Source organism: Ornithorhynchus anatinus, chromosome 11, assembly GCF_004115215.2.
Source record: "Ornithorhynchus anatinus isolate Pmale09 chromosome 11, mOrnAna1.pri.v4, whole genome shotgun sequence".
Lineage (NCBI taxonomy): Eukaryota > Metazoa > Chordata > Mammalia > Monotremata > Ornithorhynchidae > Ornithorhynchus > Ornithorhynchus anatinus.
In genome coordinates this window covers 785790-809280 of record NC_041738.1, presented here as the reverse complement: position 1 = coordinate 809280, position 23491 = coordinate 785790, and the positions used below count along the sequence as shown (strand labels likewise).

The 23491-nt window shown below is 58.4% G+C and overlaps 1 protein-coding gene across 1 annotated transcript; it reads right to left on the bottom strand.

Moving 5' to 3' along the window:
* Window positions 1-23003, bottom strand: GAP43 (growth associated protein 43). The gene is made up of 3 exons (XM_029075627.1): window positions 22900-23003; window positions 8291-8888; window positions 1-166 (listed from the first exon to the last, which is right to left on the bottom strand). The coding sequence occupies exons 1-3, from the start codon at window positions 22927-22929 to the stop codon at window positions 81-83; spliced, it is 714 nt and encodes a 237-aa protein (XP_028931460.1). The 5' UTR covers window positions 22930-23003; the 3' UTR covers window positions 1-80.
* Between the last annotated feature and the right edge of the window lie 488 nt (window positions 23004-23491).

Here is a 23491-nt window from a genome sequence, read left to right as displayed (position 1 = left end):
GGGGGGCTCCGAAGGGAGGGGCGGGAGGGGGAGTGGACAGGGTGGGGTGGGAAGGGAAGCGGGGAGTTGTTTCTCCAGGTTTAGGCACGTTCTTGGTCTGCCTTGTCTTCTTCCTTCCCTTCCTCTTGCCGGGCACTCTCCATCAGTTTGGTTTCTTCTACAGCGTCTGGAGAGGCAAACGGGGCGGGCGGGGGGTTGGGGGGAGACAGGAGAGCAGATGGGTTAGCGCTGCCGCCTGCGGGGCTGGAAGGTCCCTCGGGGGCCGGGCGAGACGGGAGAGCCTAGGGGTTGGCGCTGCCGTCGATAGTTCCAGGGGAGGAGTGAGGAACCAGGCTACGTTTTTTACCCAAGCTGGCCGGTTGACCCTGAAGCTTCTTGTTCGGGGACAGCCCGGGGCGCCAGAGCTGGGGAGGCTGGGGAGGTTGGGGAGGCTTGGGGGGCTGGGGCTTCGGGACTGGAGACCTCTTTCACCAGGGCAGAGATCTCTCCAGTCTCTCCTCCCTGGCTCCCTCCCTCCCTCCTCCCTAGGGCTCCTCTGGCGCTAGGGAACGGTGCTCAAAGGCGCTCAAGACAGTTGAGTGATTGGTCTGTAGTCCAACCCGCTGGGAGGGAACGCCCTGCCAATGGTCCTTCTGGGACTCAGGGAGATTCCCCTGGCTCCGACGGCCAGATTGTCAGCCAGCCGAGAGCCCGCGCCCCGGCAAGCGCCTCTCCGCACCCAGCCCTCTACCCCCTCCACAGGGCCATCACTTCCAATCTCAAGAGCCAGGAAAGAACTCTGCACACCGAAGGCACCCAATATAGCACTCCCGGCAAGCACCCTTTACAGTGCGCTACACGCAGGAGTCCCCGCAGCACCAGTGCCAGGAAGAGCAGCTGCTCCGCCTGCTTGTCTCCAGCTGCCACCTCTGTGCCCCCCACTGGAGTTCCCTGCTGCCCCCCTCAGCCTCGGCAATTGGACCGAGTGCATTTCCAGGTACAGCGCCGGCCCTCTGGAGTTACCGGCGGGTTCACCCAGGTTGGCATCCTGTCTTACGGGCCTTTGCGGTGCAGTGGTAGGGGGCAGACGGAAGGTGGCCACAGGGATGGGGTTCAGGTTCAGGTTTCCTCCCCTGTGTTTGGCCTATGTCTTCGGCGGCCGGTGGGCAGCCACGGGAACACTGGTAGGGCAGCCTGGCTCCCCCCCCCAGCCCCAGAGGGAGGAAGGGCACCAGCTTCTCTGAATAATAATAATAATTATGATAATTGTTAAGCATTTACTATGTAGTAAGCACTGGGTACAAGCAACTTGGATTGGGCACAGTCCCTGTCTCACAGGGGGCTCATGGTCTCAATTCCCATTTTACAGATAAGGTAATTGAGGGACAGAGACTAATCCGAGGTCACACAGCAGACACGAGGCAGAGCCAGGGTCAGAGCCAGGTCCTTCTGTCACCCAGTCCCCTGCTCTATTCACTAAGCCACGCTGCTTCTCTAAGTTTCCCCAGGCGACTGGACTGGGCCGACCCAGTGTTCTCTAGACTCTGCCCTCCTTCTGAATCACTTGCCTTGCACCTCCAAGTCCTTATTCCAAAGGGTTTGAAACCCCTGGGCCAGTGTCTCTTCCCTCCCCCAACCACAGAATAGACTCTCCAAAGCTCGCAGGCTGGTACTGGCCCCTAGATCACGGCCTCCACAGCCCAGCAAGGCCCCGGCCCCCTGGGAACCTGGTTCTTGGCAGGGTGGGAGGCAAAGGGCCCCAGCTAGGCAGAGTTGGAGTGGGAGGCAAGAGAGCCAGGCTTTCATCCTGACTCTGCCACCGGCCTGCTGAGTGACCCGAGGCAGACCATTTCCTATTCTCGGGGCCTCAGTTTTCTCCTACTTTCCCTCCCAGCAGGACTGTGTTAAGGCTCCGCCATGGGAGATGAGCCACTGGAATCGCTTCGGGAAAAGGAGTTCTAGAAGTCGACGTCATCGACTGATGACGTCGACTCCTAGCATCCTGGCATCCAAGCTTCCTGACTTCTCTAGCCTCCACAGGCTCCTGGCCTCCTAAAGTCTGCAGAGGCAGGAAGATGGGGATGGGCAGAGCAGGAGTACCGGACTCTGCTCCCTCGTACTGTTTCAGGGTATCGCAAGGGGTCCCGGGGCCTCCAGAGCCAATGGGGGGCTTTCCCCATTCATCCTGGCAGACGGCACCCGTCCTTCCTGCCGGCTTTTTGAGGTGGCGGGGAGGCTCGGACGGGGCTTCTGTGACCCTGCATCATTGACCCCCGCCTCCCTCTCAGCTGCCTCGTTTGATACAGACTATGAGCTGACTTGATACCTTTAATAATAATAATGACGGCATTTGTTAAGCGCTGTGTGCCGAACACTCTCCTAAATGCTGGGGTAGATAGAAGATAATCAGGTCGTCCCACGTGAGGCTCACAGTTTTATTTCCCATTTTACAGATGAGGTAACCGAGGCACAGAGAAGTTGAGCGGCTTGCCCAACGTCACACAGCAGACAAGAGGCAGAGGCGGGATTGGAACCCATGTCCTCTGACTCGCAAGCCCGGGCTCTTTCCACTAAACTACGCTGCAGGCCCCCCCGACCCCTGCGCAGAGCGGAGGATGAGAACGGTAACCCACCTCCGGCTCGAGAACCGAGAAAGAGCGAGAGGGATTGGGGGCCCCGGAGGGAAGGAAGAAGTCGCCTCATGCGCCCTGCAACGTGCCGCTGGCTGCCCTGGGCGGGTGGGCACGTCCCCGCCCTCGTCTCGACTGGCTGGGAGGGGTCCGCTCCTTGGCCGGGGGCTGGAGAGACCGGGCTGCTTCCGCCCCAGCTGCCCGTCCCTGGCCGGACCCCCAGCCCCAACACCCACCTCCCCGCCCGTCCAAGATATGCCCCATCCCGCTTTGGTCTGGAAGCCATCCGAATCGGGGAGGAAGAGGAGGAGGAAGAGGAGGAGGAGGAAAAGCAAGGGGAGGAGGAGGAGAAAAGGAAACGGGGGAGGAGGAGGAAGAGGAGAAAGAGGAGGAGGGGGAAGGGAGAAGGTAAGAAGGAGGAAGGAGGAGGCAGGGGAAGGAGGAGGGAGGGAGGAGGGATGAGCCCGAGGCTCAATTACAAGTCATTTCTCACAGCGTCTAGACACCAGCTGCCCGGTTGCCATGGGAACCCCCAACTTCCGAGGATGGGCTGAGAGGAGCCGTCTCTCCGGAGAGCTGGGCGGGGGCGGAGGATCGGGAAGAGGGAGAGCGGAGCGGAGATACGCTCGAGGGGAACGAGGGCGTGGCCTCGTCACTGCCCCATCCATCCGGCCACACTGACCGATGGCCAAGGGGCAGACTGTCCCCGGGGCGTCAAGTGCCCCGGCACCAAAAACCAGACGCTGAGCCAAGTCACCCGTTCCTTCCTCTGCTCCTGGCATGGCAAGCCTCATCCAGCCCAGCCTTGGGGGCTGAGACCTCTGACCACCAAGATGGTCCACCCCACACACCCCTCTGCCTATGAGTTGTCTGCTGCCAATTCTCCTTCCCCAGACTCTTCCCCACCGGGGCCCTTACTCAGGCTCCGGGAGTGTGGCCCGATCTGTGTCTTCCTCTCCGATGGACTGTCTGCTACTCGAGGGCAGGGATCATGTCTACTAAGTCCATTGTTCTCTCACAAGAGTTCAGTGCATCATTCTGTACACAGTAGCCAGTGAGCTTCTCTAAAGCAGGGATTATGTCTACTAACTCCACTGGGCTCTCCCAAGTGCTCAGTGCAGTGTTTTGGCACACACGATAGACTGTAATCTCCTCCAGGCAGGAATCGTGTCTACTAACCCGATTGTTCTCCCCAACATCCAGTTCAACACTCTGCACACAGTATACTGTAAACACGAGGGCAGGGGGTCACGTCTACTAACTTCTGAATCTCTGCACATAGGAGGTGATCAGTCAATACCATTGATCGATGTTTCCTAATTTATTTTAATATGCATCTCCCCCTGTAGACTGTAAGGTCCTTGGAAGCAGGGATTGTGTCTACCGACTCTATTGCAGTGTCCTTTCCTAAGCGCTTAGTACAGTGTTCTGCATGCAGTAAGCACTCAATTAATTCCATTGGTTGATTGACATTGATTGAAGAGCCTGAGGAGGTAGAAGGCCAGAGAGAACAGGCCACAGACTCTCTGATCACTCTTCTGCAGGCATCCCAGGGCCAGCGATCAGGGGCTTTAATTCCCTGTCTGTGGGCAAGCGCCCCCATCCCAGAGCCAAGGCTTGAGTCCCTTGAGGGTGCAGGTTCAGGCAGGGCCAGGACCCGCCTGTGGTCCACGCTGTCCTGGGGCCTGTTAGGTTTCGAGCATGATCCTGGTTGCTCTTGGCCAAGGCTGAGAAGGACTGAAGGCCGATTCCCCACTCCTCTCCCAGCTTCCAGCTTTTAGCTGATGCCAACTTGTCCAGGACAAGGATGACAAGCTCCATCGCTGGGCCAGGGGAGTGGCAGTGGTCGGCTGGCGGGGGGTCCCCACCTCAGCTGTGTGGGCAGCTGGTGGTGGTGGGCTAAGTGACAGAATCCCTCCTCCTGCCGGCAAGTACCCAGTGGGAACACGTGCTGAATGCAAGCAAGCCAACGCCCCGTCCCGGTCCGACCTGTTGCCTGCTGGGAATGGTGAGGCCACTCTCGAGCCCCCTAAAGACTAGGGAGGTGGAGACCCAGGCCCCGCAGACCCCAAAACGCGACAGAGGTGGAAGGTCTAGCCCCCACCTCATGTGACAGCCCACAGCCCATCTCCCCTGCCCGCCCCAGCCCACATCTGCAGGCCAGTGCTGGTCCTCCGCCCCCGACCTCTGGGCTTGACGCTGCATCGGTGCCAAAGAATGCAACCCCTCAGAGCTGAGAAATGGTGGACGGTGAGGCTGGCATCTCCCTCACGGGCTGGGTTGCCATGGAAACGACAGGTGGCACCCAACCCCGAGCCAGGACCATGTCGATTCCGGGAGCAGGGGAAGGTGGGTGTTCTGTGGGCTAGGGTCAGCTTGCCCAGCCTGTTCCTTGCCTTCCTTTGCCAGAGCTTCAGGGCCCTTCATGCCCGGGCTCCAGGGGGGAAGGGTCACGGCCTTCTTGGGGCATCCGGCTTCGGCAGGAAGGTGGGCGGACCGGTTGTGAGGAAAGGTAGTGGCAGAGGGAGGCCGCCAGCCCTGTTTGGCCTTGGGGCATGGTTCTGACAGCTCAAAGCAACTCAATAATAATGATACAATTTGTGGTGTTTGCTAAGAGCTTACTAGGTGCCAAGCACTGTGAGAAGCACTGAGGTAGATGCACGATAATCAGGTAGGACCAAATCTGAACCCTAACACTCCCTCCCCTAAGGGGGTGCCTGAGAGTCTGACCAGTCGCCCCACCCACCCCCACCCACGAGTTGGGCCGGCTCCCAGCTCTCCAGGGAACGCGGCTCCTCAGCCTCCAAGGAATGGGGGCTTGGGCCGGTGGGGAAGGAAGGTGGGGTCCGGTACTGAGGCGCGAGGTGGGTGGGTAAAGCCCCTGCATTAAAATGCAGCTTCCTTAGGTGGGTGGGTGAAGCAAGCTGGAGGCACGAGGAGCCCTGGGAGGGGCGGGAATGGGGGACCAGGTGGAACCCAGAGCTGCAGTCAGTACACCAGCCCAAAGGCGTCCCTTTTCCCGGCCCCAGCCCCAAACCCCGACCGCAGCCCCCGCCCTTGGCTCCATTGTTTCCCGGAGTATAACCCAGAAAAACCAGCAGAGGGCGCCCAAGGAATGAAGTTGGCAGAGCGGCCCGCGCTTGGGGTGGGGAAGGTCCGGGCCGGGGGCTAGAGTTGGGGCTGGGATTGGAGGGGGCAAGCAGAGGAACCAGGGGATGAGCAGGAGTGGAAAACACCCCCCTGGCGTTTCCCGAAGGGTCCCCCGGAGTCTCTGAGAAATCCCAAAAGAAACGTCCTAGTGGAAAAAGCACAGGACTGGGAGTCGGGAGACCTGGGTTATTATCTCCGTTTGCTGCTTGCCTGTTAGGTGACCTTGGGCAAGTCACTTCTTCCTCCTCCTTCTCATCGTCAGTGGTACTTATTGAGTGCTTACTGTATGCACAGCCCTGTACTAAGCTCTTGGAAGAGTACGATACAGCAGAGCTAGGAGACACATTCTCTGTCTACAACTAGCTTATAGTCTAGAGGGAGAGACAGATGTGTCACTTCTCTGGGCCTCAGTTTCCTCATCTGTCAAATGGGGATTCAATCCCTGTTCTCCCTCCCCCTTAGACAGTGAGCCCCACTGTGGGACAGGGCCTGTATCCAACTCAATTATCTTCTATCAACCCCAAAGCCTAGCCCAGTGCTTGCCACTTAGTAATCACTTCACAATGAATACAATTATTACTATTTTTATCAGGCTTCTGCCTAATCCTGCAGGAAAGGAGCTGGTGTCCAGCCTGGCCTGCAAGGCAGAGACCACTGTCCCTGCCAAACGCAGCCATGCCCACTCCCCAGAATGGCTGTCAGCATGAGCACACCCAGGTGATTCAGGGAGGCTCTGGGGGGACTATTGGGTGCCCCTCAGTCCCACATCCCCCACCAGTTCCTTCCTTGCTGTTTGAGCCACTGAACCCTCCTGCCAACTCCAGCACCCTCGGCTCTCCTGGATATGTGTCTACTGTTCTACCTCATTAGTTGTCAGTACATATGCTTGGTTCTGCACCGCTGGCAGGGAAGCTCCTTGTGGTCAGGCGATGGGTGGTAGTTTCTTTATTCTGCAGCAACGCAGGTCCGGTGGATCGCCCTCAGTGGGTGTTCCATAAATACCATTACTGCTGCTACTACTACTGCACCAAATGGATGCAAATAAACACTGCTCCTCCTCCTCCTCCCTCCTTCACCATCTCCTCTCTCCTCTTCCTGCAATCAGGGAAAGGACTCATTTTCCCCAGACACCCTGTTGCTTCCAGGGCAGTGACCAAAGACTCACCTCTGGGGGTTTGTCTGGTCTTTTATTATTTAATGGCATTTGTTAAGCACTTACTCTGTGCTAGGCCCTGCACTAAACACGGGGGGGTAGATACAAGCTAATCAGGTTGGACACAGTCCATGTCCCACACGGGGCTCAGAGTCTTAATCTCCATTTTACAGATGAGGGAACTGAAGCACAGAGAAGTGAAGTGACTTGACCAAGGCCACACTGCAGACAAGTGGAGAAGCCAAGACTAGAACCTAGGTCCTCTGACTCCCAGACCCGTGCTCTACCCACTAGGTCATGCTGCTTCTCTGTGCTGGTTTGGAACTGATCTCCTCAAAGGCTCCAGAAAACCCTAGTATTCCTAGGGACCTTTCCACCCCAAAGAAGTAGGAGGTAGCCCAGGGGAGGAGGAGGAGGAGAAGGGTCCTGTGGAGATCTTCTCCCGACTCCCATTTTGCCGAAGCCAGAGGTAGGAGGCAAAGACCTCTCCTGGGAGGCCCTCGGGCCCTGGAATTCCCAGCCCCCATTTGGGGATATGGTTCGTGATCTGTCTTATAACTAGGGTCGACGGTTCTTTCCAAAACTGCTCCTGCTACTGTAGCTTTCCAGTTTCACACCTTTGAATTTTTGAACTTGTAGCCCAAAGGCGGTTTTAAAAATAAAAATAAAATCACAGAACCTCCCTCTTTTCTTCTCACCAGAAGCCAGGAGCCTTAGAGTGCCACTTTGGCTAAAAGCCTGGCCTCAGCCTTAGGTCCAAGCCGTGGCCCCAGCCCCCAACTCCCAGCTCCCAGCCTCAGTTCCAGTCCCAGTGGCAGCCCCAAAGCCCCAGCCCCCAGCCCCCAGCCCCCAGCTCCCAGTCTCAGTTCCAGTCCCAGTCCCAGCCCCAAGGCCCCACCTTCAGCCCCCAGTCCCAGCCTCTAGCCCCAACCCCAGCCTCTGGTCCAGACCCCGGCCCCATTCCCCAGCCCTAGCCCCAGCCTTCAGCTCCAGCCCCAGACCCCAGCCTCAGGCCCAAGGCCTCAGCCCCCAGCCCCACCCCCCAGCCCCTAGCCCCAGAACCCAGCACCCAGCCCCGGGTAGCCAACCCACAACCCCCAGCCCCATCTGTATTTTTGTAAGGAAAGTGTCTGGGCACTCAGCGATCTGAGAAGGCCAGCCAGTCCTCTGACCAGGATGGACCGCTTTAGCCTTCCAGGGATGGAGAACCAGCGGGGAAGGGTTTCTTCCCCTCTGCTCGGAGCGGTAGACCCGCAAGCCCGAAGGGTCCCTGGTCCCTCCCGCCGGCCCTTGTCCCCGCCCTCCAGCCCCAGCCCCAGCCTGGCCCCAGCCCAGCCCTGGCCCCGGCCCCCGCCCGGCTGGGTCCCCGGCCGCTCACCTGTCAGCTCCTGGGCTGGGCGGGGGTCGGCGGCCTCCGGCGCGGTGGGTCCCTGGGGGGCGGGGTCCTCGACGGTGGCGGTGGGGGGTGCGACGGCGGGCACGGCGGTGGCAGGCTTGGGGTCCTTCAGGACCGCGGCATCATCAGCCTTGGAGGACGGCGAGTTGTCGGCGACGGGCGTCTTGGCTGGACTAGCGGGCTTCTCCCCGGACGGCGGGGCGGTGGCCGGGGTCTCCGTCTTCTCCTCGCGGGGTGCGTCGGGGGTCCCCGCCCCCTCGCCCCCCTCGGCCGGGGCGTCGCTGCCCCCCTCGGGCTGGGGGCCGGGGGTCGGGGCGCCGCCCTCCTCCTTGGGGCCAGCGGGGGCCGGATCAGGCCCTGGGCCCTCCGCCTCCTCCTGCTCCTTCCCCGCCTCCTCCTGCTCCTTCGGGGCCGCGGCGTCGTTGGGCCGGGGGTCGCCCTTCTTGTCGCCCTTGAGCTTTTTCCTGGTTATGTGTCCGCGGAAACTAGCCTGGATCTTGGTGGCTGCTTTGTGGGCTTTGTCTTCGGGCTTGGCGCCGTCCTGATCCAGCTTTTGGTCCGGGTCATCGTTCTTTTCCACCTGTGCGGAGCCAAGGGAGAAGCCGAGACCATGAGGGGCTGTTTCAAATGCCCTCGGTATTCTTCATCAGCACTGACTGAGTGCTCGTGGTACAGGATGCTGTCCTGTACACCTACTGGGTGCTCAGTGCTGTACTGAGGACCTACTGCATTCAGTGCGCAATATTACGTGCCTACTGTTTGCAATTCAGGTACTGCGTGCATTATACCGTGCTAAGTATTGCTGTCTGTCTTCCCCTTTTAGACCGTGAGCCCGTTGTTGGGCAGGGATTGTCTCTATCTGTTGCCGAATCGTACATTCCAAGCACTTAGTACAGTGCTGTGCACACAGAAAGCGCTCAGTAACTACGATTGAGTGAATGAATGAAAGTACTTGGACTGTACAATCCCTGCCCTCAAGGAACTTTCCTAGATGCCCTGTACGGTGTTCTGCACACAGTAGGCGCCCAGCAAACACCGATGACCAGCAGATCCTTCCCTAGAAGCTAGAGCCTCTTTGGCCTTCACAGATCCACAGTGGGTAAACTTGTTCCTCCCAGGGCAGTGCTGGGGCCTAGATTTCATCCAGTGAGAGATTTGTCCCTGTGAATATAGAGTCTGGCAAATGGTCAGTGGCCTCAGGCTACCTCCCACCTCAGACCCTGGCCCTGCACGAGGGTTAAGTCCAGTCCCTTGCTTCAGGGAGCCTCAGGGCCCATGTTCAGCAACTGGAGCCCAGACCAGGCAACCTCAGATCCCAGGGTCTCCAGAACCATGGCACAAGGCAGCCTCCAAAGTTAGAATCAGGGAGGGACAGAATCTGCTGGGGCAGCATTCGTTGAGCAGATCACCCACCCTCCTGCAGCCCCCATCCCCAGAAGTGCTGCACCAACTGGGCAGGGAATATGTCCGCTTACTGTTATATTGTACTCTCCCAAGTGCTTAGTACAGGGCTTTGCACACAGTAAGAGCTCAATAAATGCGATTGAGTGAATGAATGAATGCATGAACCAAGGAAGTAAATGGGGTCATCCTGGGACCAAGGGTCTTCCGCTTCCCCTACAGGCCTATCCTTGTCGGGGTGGAGATTCCCACCCCTCTCTCCACCTCAGGGAATCCTGTATTCTCTACAAACCTTGTCTGGGATGAGGTTGGGGGAGATGGGGGAGTAGGGATCTGGATGAGCTGTGTTGGGGCCGGGGGGGCTTAGGGTCACTGTTCTCTGTCCCGCAGCCCCATGCACTCTCCCTCAACCAGAGAGTCACAAAGACGAGGTAGGAGGGGTGTGTGGTGGGAGTAGTCAGGACTCTGGGGGCTGGGTCCACCAGCAGAGCAGACAGTGCTAGCGTTAGTCTGTCTGGAGGCAGTGGGAGCCCCGAGACTCTCCCCCTCGGCACCAGGGGCTCCCCCCAACTCTGACCCTGCCCAGCTAAGCATTCCCAGAACACTTACCCAGCCTGCTGGGTGCTCTCTCTCACTCTGGCCCTGCGTGGCCCACTGGGGACACCCCCTGGCTCTGGCTCTGTCCGGCCCACTGGGCACAGCCCCTGGCTCTGGCCCTGCTTGGCCCCCTGGGTGACGAGCTGATGGAGAGCCCCGTGAGACCATGGCTGGGTCCAGTTCTTCTCTGTGCATATCCCAGTAGCTTAACCTTGGCCCCCAGTCAATACCCAGGAACCAGGTTGGTGGCCCTGGGGCTCTGAGAGGAGGTCAGCCCCTGCCAGACAGTCCCTCAGTCCCTCCTGACTGAAGAGAAAGAAGATCTGGGCTTTCCTGCAGCCATTGGCATGCAGCACCTGAACCCCCAACACTTTGGGAATGGGGCAGATTCATTAGCCAGATATCGACCTGCAATTGACCAAAAAGCCCCCCACCCTGTGCCCTCAGCCTGAACCTTCCCCCTGAGTCCTCCACCCTGAACCTAGCACCCTCTGCCCAGCACCTCCACCCTCCACCCTGCTCCTATCACCCAGCTCTCCACCCTCTGCCCACCACCCTCTGCCCTCTACCCTGTCTCTCCACTCAGCACCTCTGTAAGCACCTCTGTGTCTTTGCCAGCTGGAAGATAGCCACCCAAGAAGAGAGTTTTCCAGGATGGATGGTCATCCAGGTTGAAACTGCAGTTTCAATCAATTAATGTGTCAACCCGAAATATTTATTGAGCATCTACTGAGTGCAGGGCACTGTACTGAGCACTTGGAAAAGTACAGTAATTAGTAGGCATGATATCTGCCCTGAATGGTCTTCCAATCTAATGACACAAACATGTACTATAACAAATTCCAAGTAAGGGGAGGAAAATATAAAGGTATTTACAATGGGAGGGATGAGAGCACTCAGGGGCATGGGCATCAGGAATGTTCAAGTGGCATTTGGTGGGAGAGAAATAAGGCAGGGAGAGGCGAGGCTAGTCAGGGATGACCTTCTGGAGGAGGGGTTTTTATGGTATTTGTTAAGTGCTTACCATGTGCCAAGCACTGTACCAAGCACTGGGGTAGATACAAGCTAATCAGATTGGACACGGACCATGTCCCACCTGGGCCTCACAGTCAATCCCCACTTTACAAGAGGCCTTTTTTGACTAAGCCCTCTTTTCTTCTTATGCCAATCCCTTCTGATTTCTTCTGCCAATCCTTTCTGCCCCACAGCACTTATATCCATATCCATAATTTATTTAATAATAATAATGTTGGTATTTGTTAAGCGCTTACTATGTGCAGAGCACTGTTCTAAGCGCTGGGGTAGATACAGGGCAATCAGGTTGTCCCACGTGAGACTCACAGTTAATCCCCATTTTACAGATGAGGTAACTGAGGCACAGAGAAGTTAAGTGACTTGCCCACAGTCACACAGCTGACAAGTGGCAGAGCTGGGAGTCGTACTCATGACCTCTGACTCCATGTCTGTCTGTCCCTCTAGACCGTAAGCTTGCTGTGGGCAAGGAATGTATCTACTAACTCAGTTATATCTTACTCTCCCAAGCACCTAGTACAGTGCTCTGCACACAGTAAGCTCTCAGTAAATACAATTGATTGGTTGGTTGATTTACAGCTGAGGGAACTGAGGCACAGAGAAGTTATATGATTTGCCCAAGGTCACACAGCAGACAGGTGGCAGAGCTGGGATTAGAACCCAGGTTCTTCCGATTCCCAGGCCTGGCTCTATCCACTAGGCTTCTCTAGTCCCTTTCAAAAGGGATTTGAAGATGAGGAGAATGGGGTCTGCAGCTGGTCTGCCCCTGTCTGCAGGGCAGCCATCGGTTCAGTCCTATCCTGTGGTGACTGTCTGGTCTTCCAGCTGGTCTGTCCCCTGCCCGGTAAGGACACAGCACTGGATGGACACCTTTCGGTTAAGGATAGTTTTATTTCTACTGGAGAGTCGCACACTCACAGGGAAGTGGCAGAGTATCAGGATATGGACATAAGGGCATAAGGACATAAATTATTTATTCATATTAATGTCCGTTTCCCCCTCTAGGCCTTAAGCCTGTTAGGGGCAGGGAATCTGTCTGCTAATTCTGTTGTATTGTACTCTCCCAAGAGGTAGTACAGTGCTCTGCATATAATAAGTGCTCAATAAATACCACTGTTTGACTGTTAAGGGCTGTGGGTCTGGGGGTGGAGTGAGTATCCTAGTGCTTAGGGAGTACAAACCCAAGTGTAGGGGCTATGTAGAAGGGAGGGGGAATGGGAAGTGGAGGGAATAAGATGTGAGTCAGGGAAGACTTCCTGGAGCCGATATGATGTCAGTAGAGCTTTGAAGCTGAGGAGAGCAGTGTTCTGTCAGATATGGAGAGTGTGATGTCATCATATTGCAGTGAGTGCCAACAGCTGCCATGCTTCCCTTCCCTCTGGGCCCCTGACCCACTCAGCCTGACATGCAGACTTCAGGGACTCTTTGAGGCTCCTTTGCTGGAGGGGGGCGGGAGGCTACAAGCTGGTACCCAGAAATCCAGAGTACCTTTTGACTCCCTGACCCTTGGGCCAGAGACTACTGCCCCTACCCATCCCACCTCTGCCCAGAGCCACCCACAAGACTTCTCCTGAAGCTCTGCCCATGGGAGCCCCCAGAGCACTGTGGGGGTCTGGTGGAGAATTGAGCCTACGAGAGGGAGGAGAGAGGGAAGAGTTGGGAGGAGGGCAGAAGGGGAGGAGGGTAAGAGGAGGAGAGAGAAGGGAAAGGAGAGTGGAAAGGAGGTTAATGGAGGGGGAGGAGGGGGAGAAAATGGGGGAGGAGAAGGAGGAAGAGAAGGAATAAGAGATGGATGATCGAGTGGAGGAGGACAGGGAGGGGAGGAAGGATGGGTGAGTGGAGAAGGAGGAGGAGAAGGAGGAGATGAAGTGGGAGGAGGGACTGTGGTTGAGGGGTGGTGAGGGTCCATCAGGAAAAGCTCAGAAGGAGTCTGCTTCCTCTCTCTTTGGTTGAGGCATATTCAGACCCAACATACGGCAGCGAGGACCGAGCCCAGAGCCTGCGGTCGGCCTGCGACCAGGGCTGAAACTGAGGGAAACACAGCTGGCTCCAACCAGCGGCCACATGGGATGGAAGTACTACTGAATGAATGAATGAACTGCCCAGCCCAGGGACAGGACTTCAGTGGCTCCAGGGTTCAAATCCTGAGATGGTGCCAGGGTGCCTGGCTAGGCTTCTTAGCCCATGCCCTGCGCCCCACCCCATACCCCTCCCCTCTCCTGAGCCAGAACCATTGCACCTCCATCTTGCCTATTTTGCCCACATTCTCTCACTGGACTGGAACTCCCTCCCCCTTCATAGCCGACAGTTGAGATCACTCTCCCCATCTTCAAAGCCCTTCTAAAATCACATCTCCTCCAAGAGGACCTCCCCATTTAAGCCCTCACCCCCCCTACTCCATCTCCCTCCTACACTACCCTGGCACTTGGATCTGTCCCTTTTAAACACTTGTTATTCATTCCACCCTCAGCCCCCCAGCATTTATGTCCAAATCCATCATTAATTTTAATGTCTGTCTCCCCCTCTAGACTTTGATCACCTTGTGGCAGGGAACGTCTACCACCTCTATTGTCTTGTACTCTCCCAAGTGCTTAGTACAGGGCTCTGCATCATAAATGTTCAATAACTACTATCGATTGAAAAATTGATTGAAAGCCCCTGATTTGCCAGTCCCACCTCTTTACTTCACAGGCCCCTTCCCCTTTGCCAGCAGTCCCTTCCCTCTCCAACCCCACACTGCTCCCACACTGGCCAGGCTGGACCTCATAGAGTCCACGCTGAGGAGTGACCAGTCTCTGGGGAGGCCATGCAGAGCAGCAAGGGAGAGTACGTGGGTTTGGTGACATGTTCCCCAGCAATCTGGGTGTGGGAGAGCCCATTCCCCAGGGAAGGCAGCCTGCAGAAGGGAGCCCCAGACCCAAGTCTTGGACCATGGGCAACAGGCAGGATGGGGAGGAATCAGTCTGAATCCATTGAGAGGCAAGATGGCAGCTATGGGAGAGAGGCTATTGGCAGGGGTTGATGCTGGAGTCTGGGGCTGGCCAGAATGGGAGCTCTTTCTCTGGTGGATGCAGTGGGTTCTAGCCCCACAGTATGTCACAAGCCCACTGGTCACCTCCCCAGCGTCACTGCTGGCCCCTCCCTGGTTGGTCTAGTTGGGGTCACTGCTAGCCCCTCCCTGTCTGGTCCGGGCAGAGTCACTGCCAGCCCCTCCCTTGTTGCTCTTGTCGGGGTCACTGTCAGCCCCTCCATGTCTGGTCTGGTCAGGGTCACTACCAGCCCCTCTCTGATTCCAAAGACCCATCTTTATGCTTAGCTACTTCCCCTTTCCTCCCTCAGCAATCTGGGTGGGTAAAGGACCCATACACACCCACATAGTAGACTGTCAGCTCCTTAAGGGCAGGGATCGTGTCTGGTAACTCTACTGTATTCTCAGCACAGTGTTCTGCAAAGAGTAGACATATTCTAAGCCACTTGTTCAAGATCCCATGGTCTAGGTCACATCTTTTAGCTTGCCTCTCCCAGACCCTGTGCTCTCAATCTGGTCTCCAACTCGTTGGGGGAGACTCTATCACGGGAACCTCCATCTGGGGCAAGGCATTATAAGAACCTCCATCCAGGAGGCCCTCCAACACAGAAAACTCCATCTGGTGGTATCTATCACAGGAACCTCCATCCAGGGAGCCTTTGTCCATGGGGACCTGGCCAAGAAAGGGAGCTGTTTCAGGGAATCCTGGAGCCAGTGAGTGGGGGGCTTCCCCTGCCCTCCCCGGAACCATGGAGCCTGAGGCCTCCCTGGATGGGAGAGAGGGAGTGAAGAGGAATCAGCAGAGATGGCAGGATGAGCTGTGGGCTGCATGTCCAGTATCCTGCCTCACCCCAGGCTGATGCTTCAGGACATCCCAGGGAGAGCGCCCAGTTTATGCTTCTCCAGGCGGAGTTGGCAGCTGGCCCCAGATAGGGGCTCGGGGTGGGGAGCCCCATCTCCTTGAGATTTCTGGGCTGGAGAGTTCAGGAAAGAAGTGGGAGCAGCTGGCTGGTCCAGTGTGATTTCATGTGTGTAAATTTCCCACAGCGGGAGGCACTGATGCCCCAAATGTTGAAGCAATTCAGCAACACTCAGAGGAAAGTAGGAGTGACCCAGGGAGTTGAGCAACCAGCCCCTCCCAGGCAGAACCTCTCTGAAACCTTCCCTCTCTGCAAGCACTGGGACAAGGCCAGGGGCTCCCGTGATGCCCATGAACCTGGATCTGGGCCAACCTGTTGAGTACAAGATTGACTGAAGAGCTGTGGGTGAGGCAGAGGTTCAGGATGGTGGGCAGGAGGGTTAGACTTCACCCTGCAGGTGGGGGGCAGAGGTGGACTCTCAGGGCCAAGCAGCCTTTCCCACTGGATATGTTCCCCACAAACCTAGAGAGGTAGCGGGGACTCGGACCCCATTGCAGGCTTGAGGCCAAGAGGCTGGAAATACTCAGAAGCACTCAATTTGTACCAGTTTAGGAAAGGGATGAGGGGGTGGGGCAGACCGCCCATCCTGCCCTGTGAAGAATAGGCTTGAGATGTCTTTTTGAGCTGAGGAGCCAAGGCCTGTGAAACCAGTGTTGCTCCCTGGGGACCCTTGTGAATGGGTCACAGGTCCTGTGGAAGAGGTCTGACCCTTGAAAGGCAGGAAAGAAGAGCCAGGGTTCAGAGTGGACAAATGGCCAAAAAAGAATCCACATGATGCTGCCTTGACTGAGGATACCAGCAGGTTCCCACTGGGTCTGGTTTAGGTTGCTGTGTTTAATAGAGAATCATGAGTAACTGGAGGTCTAGGAAAGGAAGCAGCAAAATCCATTAAAATAGAAATCCATCCCCTAAGGAATTACAAAGGGATTGGAGGTTGAGCCTGAAGAGGAGAAGGCTGAGGGGACAGAGACACGAGCCTACTTGTTGGACCATGAGCTTGGAGTGGGCGCCCTCAAAAGGAGAAGGGTTGAGGGAGTGGGGATGCCCCGGACCAGGATATGGGGTCTGAGATTGGAGAGGGGCTGCCCGCAGGGCAGTGGAGGGCAGAGCGGGGGTGCAGGGAAGCCTCGTGGCTCCCAGGGCTGGGAAGGGCGGCCCAAGAGTCAGAGTGCGACCACCACCTTGCTTAGGTCATGTCACTGGTCCCTAGTTCTGGAAGTTCTCACAATACCAGCTAGAATTGGCTCTGAGCATCCAAGACTCCAGATAAAATGGCAGTGGGAGTTCCGGAGCGTGGGAAAGGGGGCGGGGCATCTATTTGAGTGCCGGTCTTGAAGATGCTGGACCTCACCCACATCACCACACCCCACTGGACAGTGACCACATTTTACCAGACCACCCATAAGACCACGCCCCCATAGGGCCACGTCCACACAACCACACCCAGTGATACCAACATCCTATTTGATCATGCCTACAGGACTACACCCCCACCAGACCACACCTATATAACAAGTCCACATCTCTCCAGACCCCACACATACAACCACACTCACTATGCTTTCATCCATTCATTCATTCAATCATATTTATTAAATGCTTACTGTGCACAGAGCATTGTACTAAGCACTTGAGAGAGTACAATTTAATAATAAACAGACATATTCCCTCCCCACAATGATCTTAGAATCTAGAGGGCAGGGCGTACATTAATAGCAATGAATTCATTGCAGATATGGACTGCAGTGATGTGGGGCTGGCGGAGGGTGGGGGGGGAATGAATAAAGGGAGCAAGTCAGGGTGATGAAGAAAAGGGTGGGAGAAGATGAAAGGGGGGCTTAGTCAGGAAAGACTTCTTGGAGGAGATGTCTCTCAATAAGGCTTTGGAGACGGGGAGAGTAACTGTCTGTTGGATTTGAGGAAGGATGGCATTCCAGCCCAGAGGCAGGACAGGGGCAAGGGGATGTGACTGGACAATATCCTACTAGACCACTTACAGAACTGGATGAAGCCGCACAGGCCACACCCACATACAACCACATCCCACCACACCACGCCCCATCAAATCCCACCCATATGCCCACACACTACAAGATAATTGCTCTACCATCCAGTTCAGCCTTGGGCCATCAGTCAGAGTTGGACAAGGAGAGGGACACAGGCCATTTTCCAACCTGCTTATTTAAACCTATCCCAGCGCTTAGTATCGTGCCTGGCACATACTAAATGCTTAACAAATACCATTTAAAAAAAATAATGGCATGTGTAAAGGGAGGTGTCTCCTTAGATGCTCTTCCCTGCTTCTCTAGCCTCAGGGTTCACTCTCCTGTTGCTGACTGTTGCCATTTCTTGAGGGACTGGGGAAAGGGTTGGGGCAGAGTGGCAGGGATTAAGGGGACCGGGTGGAGACAGCGAGGGCCGGGAAGGGCTAGAGGGGACAGGCATTCAGGGCTAACTGGCAGATCTCTGCTTTGAGTTACACAACCTCCCGCTGGAGACTCTGTCTCAGTCCCTGGATTGCGACCCCTCCCACTGTTCCCCGGGGCAGTTGGGGCGGGAGGGGGGAGAAGGGGTAGCTTCCAAAGCCTGTGCCCAGGGGATGTCAGATGGATGGTTGGATTTTGGCTTTCTCAGATATTAAGGTCTTGTCAGACAGTTGCCATTTAACTCTTCAATTGACCGAAGATTATATCTTATAAATGAGCCTCTAGCTTGATTGATTCATTATTGATTAACTGTTGACTGATTCCCCCAGCACCCATAGAGCATTCCGTACAACATCGGTATTCAGTACAGATGCCTGCACTCAATAGGTGACCAAAAGAGTTTTCTACCCACAGTGAGTGTCCAATACAGCTTTCAGAACATAGTACATGCCCAGTACAGTGTTTGGCCATTAGTAAGCATCCAATTCAGTATTTTGCACACAGCGGGCACCTAGAACAGTGTCCTGTGGACAGCAGACATCCATTTCTACACTCCGCACACAATACACACCCATCCCAGCATTCTGCACATAGTAATAATTCAATCAATCATTTGAGCCCCTGCTGAATGCAGAGCATCCTATTAAGCTCTTGGGAGAGTACTATTCAGTAGAGTTAGTAATAATGATGACATTTGTTAAGCACTTACTATGTGCCAAGCAATGTTCTAAGCACTGGGAGATGATTCCTTCCCACAGGGAGGTTACAGTCTCCACTGGGCACCCAGTACAAGTGCTCTGACATGGCAGGCACCTAGCACAATATTTGCAGAAGGGTACTTCAGTTAACCACGCTAGCGGGGCCCGGGGATGCTGGGATCAGTTCAGATTCGAGAAGAGCCTCTTTTTTTAATGGTATTTGTCAGGCGCTTACTATGTCCCAAGCACTGTACTAAGCGCTGAGGTAGATACTAGCTAATCAAGTTGGACACAGTCCGTGTTCCACATAGGGCTCACGGTCTTAATTCCCAATTTACAGATGAGGTAACGGAGACGCAGAGGTGTGAAGTGACTTGCCCGAGGTCACACAGCAGACAAGTGGAGGAGCCGTGATTAGGACCCAGGTCCTTCTGAGGTTCAGGCCCATGCTCTATCTGCTAGGGCACGCTGCTTCTTGGGACGAAGAGGCAAGAGCCAAGCAGGCTTGAACTCAGTCCAGTCTTTCCTGGGGGAAATCGGAGCCCAGACAGAACCATGGAGAGCCCGAGACTGGCCACAGAGTGCCCCGTCACCCCGCCCGGGCAGACAGCATGGGCCTTCTAGACCCGACTCTGCCTCTCGCCCGCTCGAGACCTCAATTTTCTCATCTGTAAAATGGGGGAAATGTAGCCCGTCTCTCCCCGTCCCACAGGGCCAGGGGAGGTTTCACGGCTTGGTTATCCGACCCCCTTGAAGCCCCAGAGGCACAACCAGTGGGGAAACGCCCATCAGGCCGGTGCCCCTGCAGCCTGGAAAGGGTGGCCTCGGTGTGTCTCACCTCTTCCCCGACCCCTTGGGCAAGGCTGGACGAACCAGCCCGGCGGGAAGCGGGTGGGCGCAGAGGGAAGACGCTTTGGTTTTAAGGGCCCCGCCCCATGTTGGTTGGGGGAGGGAGGGGCTCGCTTCCCCATCGCTCCATTTTCATATCCCCAAAATCGGTGAGAAGAGAGCGGCTGGGGAGTCGGGGGCGGCGGGCAGGCGCCCCTCGATTCAGAAAGGTTTTTGTGTTGTATCTGCCCCAGCGCCCAGCACAGTGCTTGGCACTGAGTAAACGTTAACAGATGCCACCGTCATTCTTATTCTTAGGAAGAATTGAGCCAGCAGGGTGGGGCCCTGGGGAAGGGGCGGGGGGGGGGGAGGAGGAGGAGCCCCCGCACTCCTAGCGAGCCCTGAAGCGGGGAGCCTGTCGAGGGCCGGGGGTGGGTGGGAGCGTGGGGTTGGGGATGACCGGCCTGGGTCCCCCCTGGCTGGTGGGGGACGGGGGATGGGAGGGGACGGGGGCGGGGCAGAGGCCGAGCCAAGGCTCGGGAAAGCGTTCGGGGAATCTGGGCCGGAAATCCGAGGTCTGCGAGCCACCGCGAAATTAAAGAAAGGAGCCGCGGCCGAACCGAACCGGGTCGAACCATCGGGCGATGGGCGAGGCGCCCTCGCCGCCGAGAACCACGAAATTTCTAATCGGTTCCACCTCCGGGAAACGCAATCTGACCAGCCATGAGCTGTCCTTTCCCCCTCCTCTCCCCTCCCATCTCCCCTCGCCCCCCAACCTCTGGGTTTGGGGTTGGATCACCCGCCTCCCCCATCGCCCCGCTCAGCTCTCCCGGGGAAGGGGAACCCTGCGACCCCCGCCCCTGATCTGCTCCTGCAGTTGCTGCGAAGCCGCCCCTCCCTCCTCCTCCCCCTCCTCCCCGTCCCTCCTCGTCGTCGTCCTCCTCCTCGTCCTCCTCCTGGCCCGTCCCCCCTCCCTCCGCCCGCCCTCCGTCCCCCTCCCCTCGGCCGGCTGCCTTGGGCGTGGCCGCTCGGACGGTGAATGCAGCCCGCGCGCCCTCGGCCCCTCGGAGGGACCCCTCGGAAGGGCTGGGCGGGGGGCTCGGATCCGGGGGACCCCCCGCCCCGAGAGGAGCGCCTTGGGACACCCCGCCTACTCCGCGAGCTCGACGCTGCGGCCACGGCCTTGGGGGTCCCTTGGGGTCCGCCCGCCGAGACCATTGTGGACAGAGATACGGCCATGTGTGGGCGGGGCAGCGGGCCGGGGGCCACGGGCCGCGGGGCAGCGGGCCGGGGGGCACCGGGCCCTCGACAGCTTCTTCCCCGTCCTGCCTCCGTGGGCCTGTGGGAGGGCGGATGCTAGAGCGTATGCACGGGGTGTGAACTGCTCCGGGTACCCAGGGTTGTGCCTGGACGCGTGCTCGTGGGTATGCCTTTAGGTGCGTGCGTGTGTGTGCCCGGACGTGTGCTCCTGGGTGCGCCTTTCCGTGGGCCCGGGTGCGCGCCTGTGTGAGTTCGTGGGTGCCTCTGTGTGGTCGAGTGCCTGGGTGGACGGCTGGGCGCGTGGGAGATTAATGACCCCGGTGAGGGGTGCGGGGTGAGAGGTGCCTGGAGGCGGTCCGGGGACGGGTACCCCAGGAGAGGCTCCCTTCCCGAGCTAAACAACCTCGCTTCCTCCTGCCTTAGCAAGGGGCTCCCGGTCCTGCTCCGGCCTCTGAGGCTCTTGCTCTTTGTCGGGGTGGGATGGGGGGGGGGGGGGCGTGTGTGTGTGTGTGTGTGTGTGTGTGTGTGTGTGTGTGTGTGCGCGCCCGCCCGCCCGTGGAGGGGCGCGGATGTCTGGGCGGCTGCGCGCCGGTGGGCGTGCACACGTGTGCGAGCAGGCGTGTGCGTGTCTGTGGGGTGGTGCCCGCGAGTGCACCTTTCTTCGGGATTGCGTGTGCGAGCGTGTGCGCATTTCTACCGATTGTGCCTGAGGGCGGGCGAGGTGGGAGCGGAGTGTAAGGGGGAGCGCGTCTCCAGTCCCCGTGGGAGCTTTTCCGGGCCCCGCCCGCTCCCCGAGCATCCAGGGGCGGGGGCGGGGAGGGACCCTAAGCCGCCGCCCAGGGATGCAGGGTCTTGGTCCGGGGTGGGAAGTGAGAGACCCCCGCCCGCTCCCCTGGGATTCAGGAGCTGAGGCCGGTTGGGGGTGGGGTGGGGGGACTCCCGCCTGATCTCCGGGGGTTCAGAGGCTGGGCCAGGTGAGGGGTAGTGAGGAGCCCACGCCCAGGCCCCGGGCATCCAGGGGCTGGGACTGGCGTGGGTGGGAATGAGGGACCCCCCCCCGCCCACTCTTGGGGGATTCAGGGGCTGGAACTGGTGGGGGGGAGGGAATGAGGGACGCCTCCCCGGCCAGCCGCCATCCGGGGATGCAGGGTCTGGGTGGGGAGGGGGTGAGTGAGGGACCCCCGCCCGCTCCTCAGGGACGCAGGGTCTGGGGCCGGTGGGGGGAGTGAGGGACCTCCAGCCTTCATCCGGGGATATAGGGTCTAGGTGAGGGGAGCGGGGGAGTAAGGAACCCCCGCCCGCTGCGGGGGATCCAGGGGCTGGGTCTAGAGGAGGGGTGAGGGACCCCCGGCTGCCGCTTCAGGGGCTGGGGCTCGATGGGGGACGGTGAGGGACTCCCGTCGGATCCCCGGGCATCCAGAGAGCCGGATCTTGGTGGGAGGCGACGAGGGACCCCCCAGGGACCCCCGAGCATCCAGGGGTTGGTTGTAGGGCGTGGGGGAGAGGCCTCCGGCCTCCCGCCGTGGATCTGGGTGCTCCTTCCAGCCTGGGGGACCAGCGGCTGACGCTCCCCTTCCCCACCTGTGGGTCGGGATCTCTGGCGAACCGCCCCCCCTCCCCTCCCCCTCCAGATCTGCCTACGGTCTGCGTATCGTCTTCCCTCCACCCCCCACCCCCCCGCTTGCTCCTTTTCATTCAAGTTTCCCGAGCGTCTCCCTGGGCGAAGCCGCGGTGCGAAATGGGGGCGCATTTCTCCTCCCTGGGCTGCCCCGCCCTCCCCAGCGCCCCCTCCCCGGGCTCCGGCGGGACCCCGGGCGCCCAACAGGTCCGGCGCCCCCCACCCTCGGGACCCCGGGAGCTACGAGGGGGCTCCCGGCTTCTCCCGGGGAAGGGGCCGAGCTGGGGGCTGGGACTGCATTCGCCCTGCACCCCGAAACCCCACCCTTGAGGACAGCTCTCTTCCTTGAGCTCTGCTTCCTCTTCCCAGGGGTCCCGCCTGCCCCTCCCCCTCCCCCATCCGCGCCCTCCCCCCCCCAATTTCCTCACCCTCCGGCCCCCAAAGGGGCTGGCGGCACCAGAGGTCTTGGGTACCTTTTACATAAAAGGAAGAGTCCCCACCCAACCCTCGCCCCTCGCATCCTTAGGCAGAGACCCCAGGGCGGAGACCCAAGGACCCTCGTCGCCCCCGACAGTGTCCCGGAGCCCCTCCCCGGCCCCGCAGCCCGCAGCCCCCAGCCTCCAGCCCCCAGCCCGAGGCACCGGGGCCCAAGATCGTCCGAACCGAGACCCCTACGCCGCCCCGCACGGTCCTGCTGAGCCCTGTCCCCGCTCCCGCCCATCAGCGGGGAGGACCGCCTCGCCGGGGAGATGTGAAAGGAAACGGAAAAATCCCAGCTCTTACCTGTTTTGTTCTTCTCATACAGCACAGCATGGTCGCCCCTTCCTTTCTTCGGCTGCTCCCTGCCCGCCTGCTGCCCGCCTGCTGCCCGCCTGACCGCCCGCCCGCCCGCCTTCTTTCCTCCTCTAATTTCTCCCACCCCCTCTCCACCTCTTCTCTGCGCGCTCGCTCCTCTCTCTCTCTCTCTCTCTCTCCCTCCCTCTCCCTCTCTCTCTCCCTCTCCCCCCTCTCCCTCCTCTCCCTTTCTCTCTCTTCCTCTCGCTCACACACGCACACAAAAACGCACACACACACGCACACACAGACACACACACACACACGCACGCACACCAGGACAGTTAGCAGCTACTGTAAGGTCCACAGCTATTGCTCATCTCACATGCTCTTTCTCTCTCCCCCCCCCTTCCTCTTCCTCTCTTTCTCTCTCTCTTTCCCCTCCCTCTCTCTTTCTCCCTTTTTTTCTCTCTCCCTCCCTCCCTCTCTCTGTCTTTTTCTCCCTCTTTCTCTCTCTCTCCCTCACTCTCTCTCTCCCCCCATATCTTTTCCAGATTCACAAGCTCTCAGGGACTAGTCCCCTCCCCCCAGCCCCCAGCCC